Raw genomic sequence first — 15,355 nt, forward strand, 5'->3', positions numbered from 1 at the left:
TTGTGAACCGCTTTTTAAAGGATTTTACACTTTTCAAATGCAGGACTATGAGAAAAATGTAGTCCAATATAGGCAGCATGGTGGCGCAGTGTTAGCATTGCTGCCTCATGGTGCTGGAGCTCTGGGTTCAGTTCCCAGGGGGCTGTCTGTGGGGAGTTTGTATGTTTGCATTGGTTTCTTCTGGGTGCTCAGATTTCCTCCCACGGTCCAAAAACATGCTGGGAGATGAACAGGCTTCTGTGTAATCTGGCCCTGGTGTGAATGTGTGTTTATGTCTGACTGCCCTGTGATGGACTGGTGTCCTGTCCAGGGTGTCCCCTGCTGTGTGTCCGTAGTTTGCAAGGATAGACTTCAGCTTCCTCACGACCTGTACTAGATAAAGACCCTAGGAAATGGATTGAATGATGGACAGGTCAGCTCTGAAGCAATCCCCTCTCATCTTAAACTTCCTTCCCCTATCAATGGAACACTGTCCCGGGTTTTCCAGAGGAACCCTATAATTCAGTTGGGCTGCAGCAATAAAAACACCATGAAACAATGATTTCACCACAGCAGCGACTGAAAGTCTATACTGTCCTAAATGGACACCAGGGTACAGGGAGCAGAGAGAACATGAGAACAGAAGGGAGACTTTAAGTAAGATAGGCCATTCAGCTAACCAAGCCTATTTGAGAGCTAGTAGCCACCTGATCCAATGGAAGAAGTATGGGATACTAGCTTCAATAACTTATCATGGCAGCTCGTTCCACTCTCCCACAACCCTTTGTGTAAAGAAGTGCCTCCTGTCCTGACTGGGGGCTGTCATCCAGCTCTGTCTTGAAAGAAGATTTCAATAACATTGCTGGGCAACTTGTTCCACTCTCCCACAACCCTTTGTGTAAAGAAGTGCCTCCTGTCCTGACTGGGGGGGATCTCATCCAGCTTGAAAGAAGGCAGGGTATCAACTTGAACAGCATGGCTGGGCAGCTTGCTCCACACTCTCACAACCCTTTGGACAAAACAAATCTATCTATCTGCCTAGTTTGGGATATGTGGTGGTACTAAGTAGGCTGATGTTACAGCTAATGAGGGAGAGTGAAATCACCCAACTGTGTTAGGTTTTAAAAGGATGCCGCTGTGCCTCGGTGCGATTTGTACCTAATTAGCGAACACTTAATAGATTTTTAGTCCGGGTGTTAATCTGTCATGCCTGGGACCTATTAGATAGCGCCTGGCTCTGACAGGGTAATTTGTTTTAAATGGTCTTTTGCAATCGAAGGGCATTTAGAAACAAATACTCTCTCTCTGGGTATTCTGTCACGTCACGTGTGCCACCCACAGACACACACAGCGCACTGAGAGGGTCCAGCTCAGAGGCGGAGGAGGGATAGAGATCTTCAGGTCAGAAAGAGTATCATAATGATATTAATTGCTTACACTTATATAGCGCTTTACTGGACACTCCACTCAAAGCACTTTACAGGTAATGGGGATCCCCTCCACCACCAGCAGTGTGCAGCCCCACCTGGATGATGCACCAGTGCACTCCCCACACACCAGCTCTCAGTGGGAGGAGAACAGAGTGATCATCATCAGAGGTCATCAGATGAAGAAAAGTTCACAGGCCTGGTGTCCCATATCAGACAATATCCATCCATTTTCAACCTCTTTATCCAGGTCATGGGCGAGCCGGATTCTGTCCCAGCAAGCACTCACACCAGATGTCAAATATGTCTTTGGACTGTGGGAGGAAACTGGAGCGCCAGGAGGACACCCACATGAACGCGGGGAGAACATACTAACTCCTCACAGACAGCACCCCAGGAGCTGAGCCCAGGGTCCCAGCGCTGTGAGGCAGCAAAGCTATCCAAATTATGTCATTTCCGGCTGTCAATATTCGTCAATAGATCAGACACATTTTTTGGAGCTAAACTGAAATTTGTACATTCTGATAGTCTGAAAGTCTGACAAATTTTGAAAGTCTGACAAAAAAATTTAAAGCAAGGCCTGGCAAAATGTAACATAAGATACATATGCACCATAGGCATAATCGCAAGCCTCTTGATATCTAGTCGATCCATGATCTTCCAGTCCGCCTGTGCTCGTTAGAGAATACTTTGTGCACTGCAGTATGCAACAAGCTTTGCTTTACTCCCGCCACCTAGTGGCCACGGTTGGAAATAAGGAAAAGTACTTGAACTAAACATTCGCAAGAAATCGAAAAATATGTGTATTATCAACACAAGTGATTAAAAGACGTATTTATTGTAACATGTAAGGTTTTTGTCCAGATTTATTTTACATAATTAATGCCTAATCATTTATTTTTTTTGTCTTCCATGGATGTTTTCATGGAAATTATTCTGAATTTTAAATGCGAGAACGTGTCACATACTTTATCTTCGTATTGTTTCGTCGGACAAAGACTGTTCGGCACCACAGAAGCTTGCAGATGGATTAACACTGCGCTCACGAAATTCCTTCTGGGGGGTAATCTGTTGATTCTCACATCGGGGTGCCCATGGATCAGCTGTGGTATCCTGGCGGCCAGTACGTGTTGAAGACAGAGAAACGAACCCGCGTTGAGCACTAGCGTATCCGCGCCTGCTTCACGGCCACAGCCGTGTCCAGAAAGAGGGGTTGTGAATAAATTCAGTTTCCCCGCTCACCGCTCTTTCTCTGAGGCAGAACCCGTCTGAGCTCCTGGGACACAGGGGCTGGTTGTTTTCAAGTCTGTGTGCTTGTCATTTGGGGGGGTAGTTCGCTCTTATTCTGAATTGGGAAGAATGACGCCATCTGGAACTTAGCTGTGACTCAACTGGGAAACCTCTGGTACCATTAACCAGTGTGAGTGAAAACCGAATCACTGAGTCGTGCGCAGACCTCACGTGGTATCGCGCCCCACCGCGCCCGGGAAAGGTTCAAGAAGCCTCTGAAGGCTGTAGTAGAATTTACCCTCGCGTCTGACTGCTGGCGGGCTGGTAATGACGTCAGAGGCGATTGAAAGAGGGTGTGGTATCAGAGGGGTAGTATTTTAAGTGTGGAAGGGGCACAGCGAAAATTGTGTGAATGGAAACAGGGCGGCCAGTACACGAACACTCACATAGTGTACGTCTGTGCACTATGTGGCGTTCAGGTAACTCATAAGAAACGATAGTGACAATAAGGAATCAATGGGCTCCACGCAATCAAGAGGTGTCGACAAGAGATGTCGTGTAAAACAACACGGGGAGGTGTGAATGCTAAGCAGATCTTTGATGAGATGCAAATGAGATCTGGAGTTAACAACGCGATCCATCGATTAATCGATAGAGAAATAGATCGGTGTTTAGACGGCTGATGCAAATGTAAGGAACATAACTTTCAAGGCGAGCTTCCTGCGACTCCGTGAAGAGGTGCATTCCATTATTACGTGAAATAACGCGCAGAGGGCTGCCGTAGCGCGCTCGGCACTGCGTGTGTCTTTCTGTGTGTGTGTGTGTGCAGGGGTGGCTGGCAGACACCCGCTTTCGGATCATGAGGGCTCCGAGGCTCGACTTCCACACGCTGACTAAACGACTTGTTAATTTTCTACTACGGCGCAGCGAGGCTGACACGAGGAGCCACTGACGGGCGCGAGGAGGGACTGGGCGAGCATATCAAGCAGCGCGTTGCCACGAGCGGATCGATAGCAGGGGCACGCGCGGCACGCGGCGGGGGTCAGAACTTCCAGCAAGAAGGATGCAAGTTGCCCGCCGTCGGAAAGGGAGCGTGGCCGCAGTCAGCGCTACCGGCGACACGAAAGTGAGCCAAAGACAATAAAAAACAAACACACAGCAGGAATAAGAATCCGCGCTCCCTGCCTGCTCCCCGATCTCGGCTTGGCTTTCTCGCTGTCTTTGTGTGAGAGGGAAGGAGAGGAGAAGAGAGAGAGAGAGGGGGAAAATCAAAGCGGAATCTCAACTCGATACCATGACGAGGAAGGGACTGTATTTCTTTCTCCTGACAGCCGTTTTTCTGAGTGAACCGCGATGCTCCCTCTTGAAGACCTCAACGGGAGCCCCCCTCAGCCCCGTCCTCATCCATAGCAGCGGGGAAGCCGGCGGCAAAAGGGACAACAACCAGACCTACTTCTCCAGACTCAAGAGGAAAACCCTGTCCGTGGATTTTGCCATCCCGTCTCTCTTCCGGACCTACCTGTCTGAGTTGATAAAGCGCCCGCTGAACGGCGAGTGTCTGGAGCACGACGTGTGCTACACCGTGCGCTCCAACTTGCGGCTGCACTGCGCTCCCTTGCAGAAAACCGTCTCCAGCTTCCTCGACTCCAAGTTGAGGGCGCCGGAGAGCGCCGAGACGCAGGCGGACAACTCCTCAGACCCCGGGCAGCTGCCCTACACACGCCGGCGGCCGCTGTCCAGGGTGCTGAACCTGGGACTCAGCAAAGTCAGCCGGAAATCGAACCAAGTCGTCATAGAGATCGGCGAGAAGGTGGTGCGGGCGGGCTGCGGCGGGCTTCGAGCCGAAGAGGACGGCCCGTCGGTCCCCCTGGAAATGGACCTGAGCCGGATGTTGGAGTGGTGGCTGGGGGCCGAAGGGGGCAGGCTAAGGGTCCGACTCATGCCCGAGCGGAGAGCGCAGATTCCGGGCAGAGAGGAGAGCTACTCTGCCGCTATCAGGGCGGCGGATCCCCGCCTCATTCTTCAGATCGCCTCCCGAGGTAAGAGCGTACCGCGCCGCCGGCCGGTCTCTGCGGAGCGCACGGCTCCGGGTCTGGACGCGGGGCTGCCGGCGTGTGTGGAGCCGCACAGAGTGAAGTCAGGCAGGACCGCTTTCCAAACTAACGGCTCACCCCCAGGAGGGTACATACCTTTGTATGTGTTTGTGGGGTATTCTGCGCTCACGGAAAAGGAGTGTTTTGGAAACTCGGCTGGTAACACTGTCCTGACGCGCCACGTTCAGGGATAAGAGCGGCTGTATCTGGGAACGTGCTGTCGGAGACGAGATTTCCTGTTTTAGTCTATATTCCCACCTCTCGTTCCGAGCCCTTTTGCTCACATGTGTGTTAGGCAGAGTGGTGGCACTGTAACCTCAGTTTGTGGGAATGCACGGCCCTCGCTGTCTCCGCACCTGCGACACGTTATCATTGTGATTTGAAAATGGTAATACAATCACATCCCTGTCCTGGGGTAAAAAAAAAAAACAAAAGAAAAGAGACACACACACCCAGTGTTAGGAAGTGGGAAATAGTCATTTTTAACGAAATCGCTTCGCGATGTCCTTTCTTAATCGCCTCATTTCAAGACGCGAGTTGCGCTAATAGCGATCGCTGTTGCTGCAGACTCTTCTGAAATTATTTCCCGGCCGTCGCTGCTGGGGCCCCTCTGGGAGGGTAGCTGAGAATTTGCAGACCGGGGTGTAACACTGGAATTCAAAGTTGGGGGAGCAGGCCCTGCAGTGACAAGGACAATAGCTCACCTGCGCTGGTCGCTTATCTTGCCTTAACAGCCTTGAGAAGCTGTTGCTTCTCAGAGTTTCCTGGGACGCTGTCCCTGTCCAGTGGACTAGTGTAGGTGATCAATCGGGTGGATTTAGTGCTGCCTAGGCTTGGCTAATATATAGCCTGAAGTTGCCTTCAGAAGTTATGGAGAACCACTGTTGTCTGAAACACCGGGCCTTTGGAGCTGTTTCCTTATAACTCTCGAATCTTTCACTGTGGGTTCTGCCATTGCATACTGTACATATTCTAAATACAAGGCATGGTGTTGACACAACTGAAGAGAAGTTTGGTATATTTTAGCTTCTCAGAGGTTTTGTTCGGTGCATAATTGGAAGCACACACTATAATATTGAAGCTCCTTTGGGTACAGAAATGATCTTCCTGGATTCTCTGTGACAGGAAAAGCAGCGCATTATTTCCACTTAAGTGGTGCACAGTTACTGCAGGAGAATTCTTTAAAATCACAGACGCGAGGCATTGTCAATCACCGCTGCAGTAAACTCTTACCAGAGCCGATGACTGTAATTACTGTTCGGCAAATGTCACCTATCAGATATGTGAGATTTCTCTGTTCTCAAGGACGTCTTATTTAATACAAATAAGTGGATTCAGGAGCAATTTGTGTTGGCTCTTTAGCTCTTTTCATATTTCTGCTTCTATTAGTATCTTATCATTTTTCATATTTCTAGTACATCACAGTAAAAAAAAAATGGATGTCTTTTTCCTGTTATCCAAACGATTTTCTACTGTGATGGCTCACTTGGAAAGACAGATACCCATGCATGTGTTTAAAATAATGTGGGCCTAATTCCTAATTATGTGAGCCTTCTCTAATTAGTGCACAGTGGGGTCTCTGTGTGTCTCCCAGGTGGGGCTGCACTGTGATGTGGGTCTCCTCCTGTATGTGAGGCTCTTTGGCATCCTTTAGGAAGAATCTTTTTCTATAGAATGATTTCTACATGAGGAGTTTTATATGGAAAGGTGCTATATAAATGCGAGGATCTTTTTTATATACTGTGTATAGTACTACATAGGGGGTATTGTGGCTTCTTGATCAATGTTTTAAGCCCTTTTGGAAAGCTCAGGTTGTGTGAAAACGATCAGATTTGTTTTCAGTTTGCTCTTTCATGTTTCTGAGTCAAACTCCACTCCACACACTAGTGAAATGGGTTTTCTTGATCTCAGCTTGGCTCACTCTGCAAAGCTGCTACCCTTTCATGTGATACTGAATCAGAAGGAAAAGTTAAGAGCTGATACGCAGCCAGATTTGCCCATCATGTCACCCCTGCTAGGAGGGAAATGTCTGGAGGGCAGAGTGGTCAGGGCCAGCTCGAAGACAAATACTGTACAAGGTCTGCAGTGGGACAACATGGGGTGCTTAATCAACAGCAGAGCTGTTGGGTGTCTGTCCATCACAGGGTGGTTAATCAACAGCAGAGCTGCTGGGTCTACAGTATGTCCATCACAGGGTACTCAATCAACAGCAGAGCTGCTCAGCGTGTGTCCATCACAGGTTACTTAATCAACAGCAGAGCTACTTGAGGACCACATTGTAGTTCCCACTTCCTGGCCACAAGTCTTGAGGCTCAGCTGAGCTTTTAATTAAAGAGCAGTAATATTTTAAAATATATTCACTTAATTGTAGCAGTTCAACTATTTTCTCTGTTTCCCCCAAAGACTGTGGCTGTAGAGGGAGAGATCTGAGGATTTACTGGCCTAATATGATTAAAAGGGCTCCTTAATCAACAGCTTAAGACTTGTGAAAAAAACAAACCTCTGCTGTTCCATTTATGCAAGAAAAAAGTCATAGTAATTAAAAGAGAGTTCAGGTGGATGGAACACAAAGCATTTTCAGGACTGAAAGTGAGTACCCTTGAGTTTACAGATCTCAGATGTGCCCACTAGGATGTTGTTATTAAAAGGTGTAATGTGAATAAAACTGTGTCAGTGGGCGAGTTTCAGGAAGGACGGGCACAGTCTCCTTCAGCTCCTAACAGCTCGCCATGAAGTATTGGCTCAAGGGGAACAGTTTGGCAGTTTATTTTCTTTTCTCAGGGACAGAGACCTGAATCTTCCGAAGCTTAAATTTAAATCATCTACGTCTAAGAGACTGGGATAAAAAGCTATTCATTAACCTATTAAGGATTTTCTTAAAGTAAAATGTCACGCACAGTAGAGGTTAAGAGGGTTACAGTACACTCACAGAGAGACAGGAAGGAATCAGGTGGCCTCTGATGGTCTAATTAGGACACAGATCTGAGGGCTGGAGCTTCTGAAGGCTCCTGTACAATGCAGGACTTCAGCAGTGGACCTGAGCAACTCTCTCCTGGGTGGTAATTGGCCCTGTCGCAGGTTCAGTGTCTGAACTCAAATTCAGACTCTAAAGAGTTTCACCGGTGTGACTGGTGACTTACAGCTTTGTTAAAGCCATAACAATTAGTGAGCATTTGCAAACGTTCAAGACAATCACACAAGCTTATTATTAGACAGTCTCACTGTCCCCCAGGCTGTGACAGAAGATCACACACTGGGCTGCAGCTCTAATATTTAACATGTTTATATGAGTTTCTTCCCTTGTGGAGACTGGCAGGTGTGGGAACTCTGGAATTTGATTGGTTATTTAAGGGAAGAGTGTTTAACTGATCGTGGAGCGATTCCACTGTGCAGAAAGTGTCTCTGCTCCTCCTGGCAGTGGGAGCACAGCCTGCCCTTTCTGGGCAGCCAGGTCTGTGTCCAGTTTCTCTGTCCAGGCTGTGGTCACTGAGTCTGTCCTCTCTGGGCAGCCAGGTCTGCCTGTATCCAGTTTTTGTGTCCAGATTGTGGTCACAGAGCCTGTACTTCGTCAGGGTCTGTTCTCTTACTGTCTCTCACCCTGGCCAGTGTGTATTGTCTTTCTGGGGCTGAGAGCATCTTTTCACTAATCCAGACTGGATACTCTAATGTATCAGTAGGTTTTTACACTTGATTCCATGATTAAATATCAAGATGAGACACATTGAAACTGTATTTGGATTTTATATCCCTAACAAATGTGCATTGTTTTTCTGTCTGTCCGTTTCAGGCATATTTATTAAATTGGTTTCCTGAGTGGGGTGAGGTGATGACATTCATTATCAGCTTGCTAATTAATTTCCTTTCTTACAGAGTGTTCCATTTTAATACTTAACCAATCTGCAGACGTCCCAGGCAGAAAAGTGAAAAAAGCACATATAAAAGCAAACTGAAAACTGTATCTTAGAAAATGTTTTGCATATTTTAGAAATTTCAACCTATACTCTTACGACAGCTAACTGCCCTTTCTTTAAACCAAAGAATCAAAGTGGAACACAGTCTGCAAAGTGTGACACACAGCCAGTTGATTGCAGATGTTTATTTACACAGCTGAATTGCTGCACAAAGTCTTGCTTTCAGTTAACTTTTTTGGAAACACAGGGAAGTCCAAATCCTATGTTAGTTCTCCTGTTATACACACTGTGTTTTGGACAGAAGCACAGACGGATATGCATGCACACATATATTCTGCACATGTGCATTTATAATTGTGAACAGCACTCATTTCTCTACACAAAGGGTTGTGGGGGTGTGGAACAAGCTGCCCAGCCAAGTGGCTGAGGCTGATACCCTGGTTTCTCTGAAGACACAGCTGGATGAGATCCTGGGATCAATTAACTACTAACTCCCAGGCCGGCCAGTTGGGCTGAAAGGCTCCCCTCCTTTGTAACCTTTCTTCTGTTCATTTCTTGTGCTGCGATGTTATCTGGTGCTGGAAGCTGCCAGGGCTCTGCTGTACCTTTTTCTTGAAGGGCAAACTGCTGCAGCCTCAGTGGAGGCAGAGCAGGAGAGCGCAGGGAGTGATTAATAATGCGCTTGGCCTGAGCTGCCTGTCTGACTTGTCGCTGGGCTCATTCCGCCTGCTGGACTCTCCTGTTTGCTCTCCCTATCTCTTATCAGGGCTCTTGCTCAGAAGGCAAAACTAATAAAACAGCAGTGACCTTCTTTCCGACAGAAGTGCCTGACACAAATGTTAGCTCTGATAGAAGCTTTGCTAGGTTATCACACATTGCTAATCATGTGTTGTTGGAGAATTTTTTTATCACTAAATGCACCTGCAGTGCACAATGCAGGCTTAGCGCATTAGAGGAGAATGGTTCGGGTCGGTCAGGAACATTATAGTCCTCAATAGACATTAGGAATACTTCAGTGCTTTGGTAGATTTCGTGATGCAAAATATATCAGATTTTGCATCTGATGTATTCTATTTCCTAACAGATGACTATGGTAAGAACTGAATCCATTTCAGCCTGAATGTGGCTGGACGGTCTGTTGCAGACTCCTGCAACTCTTTGGGTAAAGAACGGCATCCTGTTCTCCATTTTAAATGCATTTTCACACAATTTCCACTTCCGTCCTATGGTTCCTCTTTCACTGTTCATTCTGAAGTAACCCTCTGGTTTAACTTTTGTTTAACTGTTGACTTTTGTCTGAGAAACTTCAAAACTTGTATCAGGTCTCCTCACAGTCATCTCTGTTCAAGACTAAAAAGACTCCGTTCCTTCAGCCTGTCAGTGTAGGACAGTCCCTTAATATTTGTATCAGTCTCCTCACAGTCTTCTCTGTTCAAGACTAAAGAGGCTCAGTTCCTTCAGCCTGTCAGTGTAGGACAGTCCCTTAATACTTGTATCAGGTCTCCTCACAGTCTTCTGTGTTCAAGACTAAAGAGACTCAGTTTCTTCAGGCTGTCAATGTAGGACACTCCCTTAAGCCCTGGAGTGTGCTGTATGATTGTCACACAGAATGTGCACTAGAGAGGCCCAGGAAAGAAGTGGACATGCTGGGTCATGGTCTGTGGGGCTCACCTGAGCACTGCCCTGCTGCAGTAACCAGGCCTACTCCGAGAACTCTGCCCCCTAGAGGAGGAGAAGAACACTGCAGCGATCTGTCTCTCCTCTGCGGCCCCAATTCATTTGGGATTCCGCTTCTCGACAGCTGTTACTAAGGTCTCCCTGTAAACTCTTTTTTTAAAGTGACTGCGGTTGCATGTGGCCCTTCAGAGCAGCTGTTCTGTCTTCATCTTCCTGCTTGTCGGTGGAAAGGCCTCAGGCTTGGTTCCAATTTGTTTCCCGCATTTTCATTGCCACACAGCGTTCAAGGCAGGAATTCGGACTTCATTCAGAAGTCGAATGTTTGCTAATATCTATCATACAGACACAATTTCACACTGCAGATTGACAGCTTGGCTGTTCCAGAGCTCGGGAAATGAGTCTGCAGTGTTTACGATGTGCTTCATATCCAAGAGTGCTGCTGTGGCAGCCATTCTGTTTTTTATTACTATTATTACATTTCCAGTCAATTATCTATATTTGAGCATTTCCCTTTCTAAGCAGAGAGCAAATACCAGCAGCAGGAGCATTGCATAAGTGAAAAGAATTAAAAAAATAAATAAATCTCAGAGTTGCCCACGCATCAGAGGGATGTATTGTTTGATCGCCGAAAAATTTAAAATCCAGTAGAGTTGTGGTGACTTGTGGAACAAGCAAGTATTTCAAGGTGGCCTCATCTTGCTAAAAGGGATTTTGTTTTTGTTGCCCTCGTCTTACAAGGCTGGAAGTTTTTTAGGATATTTTCCAGGTGCCTCAGCTGTGCTGGATTCACGAACCTGTGATAATGAGTGCAATTGTACCTGTTTACACCCTGCAGGTAAAGATTCCTCACCTGCGTCAGCTCTCTCTCAGGGAACAGGTGTTCAGCAAAACCATGAGAGAACACTTAAGCTTTGTGGACAAAGCTCAGGTGTCTGCTAGTTCAGCTAGGAAATGTCTTTTGCCTGGATAGTATTACCTTCTGTCTGGTTCAAGTGCTTCACCTACAATGGCCATGTTGGAAGAAATCAGCTATTTCATTTTTATTTAAGTAAAATCACACAGATTACGGCCAACAGCTACATCACCCTGCAGCTCACAGCTGGCAGCCCACTGAAGCTCAGCAGGTGTGAGCCTGGTCAGTACCTGGATGGGAGACCTCCTGGGAAGCTAAGGTTGCTGCTGGAAGAGGTGTAAGTGGGACCAGCAGGGGGCTGGTGGGTCCTAAGGCCCCAGTACAGTGGCGGGGACTCTATACTGTAGTGGGTGCCGTCTTTCGGATGAGACGTTAAACCGAGGTCCTGACTCTCAGTGGTCATTAAAGATCCCCGGGCATTTCTCAAAAAGAGAAGGGAGTTATCCCGGTGTCCATTTCCCCCCTCAGCCTTTACTGAGGCCTTCAAATTGTCCCCATGTGTGATTGGCTTGCACTTGCCCTGCGATGGACTGGCGCCCCACCCAGGGTGTGCCCTGCCTTGTTGCTTGCTGCCTCGTTGCTTGCTGGGTAGGCACTGGCTTCCCACGACACCGTATGGTGTAAAGCAGTCCAGTCCTGGTCCTGGAGGGTCAGTGTGTCTGCAGGGTGTCCAGTCCTGGAGGGTCAGTGTGTCTGCAGGGTGTCCAGTCCTGGTCCTGGAGGGTCAGTGTGTCTGCAGGGTGTCCAGTCCTGGAGGGTCAGTGTGTCTGCAGGGTCTCCAGTCCTGGTCCTGGAGGGTCAGTGTGTCTGCAGGGTGTCCAGTCCTGGGGGGTCAGTGTGTCTGCAGGGTGTCCAGTCCTGGGGGGTCAGTGTGTCTGCAGGGTGTCCAGTCCTGGTCCTGGAGGCTCAGTGTGTCTTTAGGTCAATGTGTCCCAGTGACTCCCATGGAACCCTGAAATCACTGAGTTGAACACAGAGTGTTTTGCAAAACTATGATCAAAGCATAAATAACAGTCATTTTCCTTTTTTGTCACAATACTTTTGGACTCCGTGTCGCTGACTTTATAGTGTGAGAGGCTTTTAGATCCAAAACGCAGATGGTGGGGGGGACAAAGCGTCTGACGTTGAATCGGACCTGTTGCCTTTCCCCGGATGGAGATGGGCTCAGAGCTCCCCGCTGGCTGTGGTCCAGAGATGGCCGAGGAGCAGCCAGCGAGGGAGACAGGGAATAACATTAGCAGTAGCACACATGCACCAGGGGACCAGGGATGGGCGATCAATGGCTGTTGACATTTAAACCTTGTATCAGTCAGGTGTTAATGGCAAAATCGATGGGCCCTGAAAGAGCTGCAGGGAGCATTATGCATGCACCTGTTAATAGAGCAGGGATTGTTAGGTGGGGAGAGTTCATGTGGTGTGCGGACCTGTCTGGGGTGGGTTGGTTCAGGGGGGGCTGAACTGTGTGTGTGTTTGTTCTGATAATGTAGTGGCCTCTGCTGCACACTCCTGATCCCCAGAACTTCGGTCCTGAGCGCTGATCTTCGGGAGCGTTGCTCAGTCGATTGCAGGGTTGCAGAGGCAGTTCTCATTCCTGCTCAGCGTGGGGGTATGATCAGTGCTGGGGTCCAGACTCGGAGAGATGCAGATTGCCTGATGGGTACCAGCCTGAGATGGGCAAGCCAATTAAATCGCGGAAGTATTAAACGGGAGCTGGAGTGGATATTCCCTTTCCTGCAGCTTGAAATCATCGACAGGGCCATTTGTTTTGAAGGAAACACTGAGCGCCGGCCCGCCCCAGGAGCCCGGAGGCAGGGGCACTGTGCTTCAAGAGGACGTCACAGCGATGCTCAGGCTCTCCCAGTGGAACAGGAGCTGCATTACTCTCAGTTGTTAACTGCTTATTGCTTTGGACTCTCAAAGTCAATTCAGTGCAACACGCTGCCCTTTGTACTTGGCAGGTAGCCACTGGAATTCCTCCTGGCAGTGCGCTCATTGATGCAGCACCGTGGTAAATAATAACCAAGAACCAGCGCCCATAGGTGGCTGCAGGAATAGCCCACTAAACCAGTGTCCAAACACAAGGATAGCAGGGAACAGGAAACACTGTGTGTTTTTATGTACAGTAGTCGAGAGTTTTATTGTTAATGAATAGTGTCTAAGCCATCAAAAAAAAGAGAACAGGAAGCACGCATCTGCACACAGAGTGGCGAGGGGAGTGAGCGGCCAAGGCTGTGGGTGTATGTTCACTGTGATCCATTTTATAACAGGCTATGTGAAACTCAGAGGTCAATGCTACAGGCAACGGGCTAAGCAGCTGTTCACCAAGCTGAAGGGAATATTCTTCTTTCCTAGTTTCTTTCTTCCCAGAATCTTCTTCTTCCCACTTTCCTCGCATGATCGGTCTCCAGTCTCCAGTCTCCAGTCGTACTGGGCGTGCACTCAGACAGCGCTCAGTCTCAGGGCAGGCTTATGCTTGGCCAGCGGGTGGTGGCTGTGGCGTAGGAGACTGTGAAAGTGACATCACCCCCCCAGGGATGACAAGAGCATGGCCCTGTGCGCAGTGTAGCTCAGGCTCGGGGAAACGGGTGCCTGAGACAGTAGCAAACAGTGCTTCTTATAACATCATGCTGCGGAGGTCCACGAGGATAATGGTATGTGTCATGCAGTTACTGTAATCATTATGCAAAGCTCTCATCTGTGTTTCTATTTACTTCCCCTGGTAGGGGAGTCTTGAATTGGCAGACATTTCTAGTAATGTTGTCAGCAAGATGTTTTCAAAGCTTAGATTAGAAAAGTAGCTGGCAATTAATCCCAGCAATTACCCAGGGCTAGCCCCGCTAGCAGCGATTGCCAATTGTTGATTTGCCTTCACTGGGCAGAGATGTCTGGGTTGAGACAGACTGTGGAAAAGACGTGCAGAATCATAAATGACAATAAATGAGGGTTTCGCTGAACCTGACACAGTGGGAAGTGTGTGAACGCCATCTGCCTCCTGTTCCAGGCAATTCACTATTTTTCAGATCCACAGCAGTACTCCATGACCCGACTGCTCCAAAAAGTGTTGGTTTCTGTTTTTTTCTCCCCATAATATACTTTTCAGTAGTTTGGTTAAAGTCTCATTACTCTGAAACAAGCCATTGAGTATATAGGGGTATAGAGTTTTTAACACTTTAGTGTGAGCTCACCTAGCTAAATGATAGTTCCTCCCTCCTCATTTACAAACAAAGAATGAACCAGGGAGGCAGCTGCAAGGGTGAAGTTGGGGAAGAGGGAGTGAAGGGAGGAGTTCTAGAAAAGATGTGGGCAGCCAGGTAGTATTTATGAGATTAGAATTTGACTTGATCTTGGCCTTCTGTCAAACAACACCATTTCTTATTCATGTGTTTGGTGGTTTTACTCTGCTTTCCAGTGTTTTTAGTATTAGTACACTGATGCACTAAGATCTTCCCCCTTCAGACCGGATCAGCTGTTCGAGTGATGATTGTTGCTGGATGTTCCAATCACACTGATTATAGTGTGATCTACCAGCAAGGAACAGAAGCCCAATTTAGACACAAGTGTAACTTGTATGAAGGTTTTTGCTATCACTACGGTGGCTTGTGCAGGTCATAAGATAAGTTAAGCACAGATCTAGTGCACAGTTTGCATGGACATTTCTTCCGATTCAGGCATCTCTTTAAAATCCAGCCCTGCCTCACCCTGTCCTGAAATCCTTAAGCACAATGACACTGACACTGTAACCTCTGGCTTATTATAGTGGACTAAATGTGGTGCCCTCAGTAAATAAATGTGGCTTATCCAGCACAGGAACTTAAGCAAGAGGAGCCGTTCAGTCCAGCCAGCCTGTTTGGTAGTTTGGAGATGATTGACCTCAGGATCTTATCCAGCTCTTTCTCGAGAAAAACCAGGGTATCCTCTTCAACAGCATGGCTAGATAGCTTGTACCACACTCCCACAACCCAATAAGTAAAGCTTTGCCACCAGTTCTGAATTTTAAGATCTAAGGAAACATCTACGATATTTCTTAAGCCTTGAGCCTAGGGCTGTACAGTATCTGGCTGCTCTTCTCTGAAGTGAGAAGCAGTTTATTTTCCATAGCAAAGCGACCGACATTGTACACACTAT

The 15,355-nt window shown here is 47.7% G+C and overlaps 1 protein-coding gene across 2 annotated transcripts in view; it reads left to right on the forward strand.

Annotated features, from left to right (window-relative positions):
• The first annotated feature begins 3,201 nt into the window (after positions 1-3,201).
• alk (ALK receptor tyrosine kinase) overlaps positions 3,202-15,355 on the forward strand; it is a 254,508-nt gene continuing 242,354 nt past the window's right edge. For both annotated transcript variants that reach the window (XM_069199140.1, XM_069199141.1), the window contains exon 1: positions 3,202-4,675. In XM_069199140.1, the coding sequence (XP_069055241.1) occupies positions 3,931-4,675 (745 nt within the window). In that variant the 5' untranslated portion in view covers positions 3,202-3,930. The remainder of the gene's footprint in view (positions 4,676-15,355) is intronic.

Source organism: Lepisosteus oculatus, chromosome 2 (genome assembly GCF_040954835.1).
Source record: "Lepisosteus oculatus isolate fLepOcu1 chromosome 2, fLepOcu1.hap2, whole genome shotgun sequence".
NCBI lineage: Eukaryota > Metazoa > Chordata > Actinopteri > Semionotiformes > Lepisosteidae > Lepisosteus > Lepisosteus oculatus.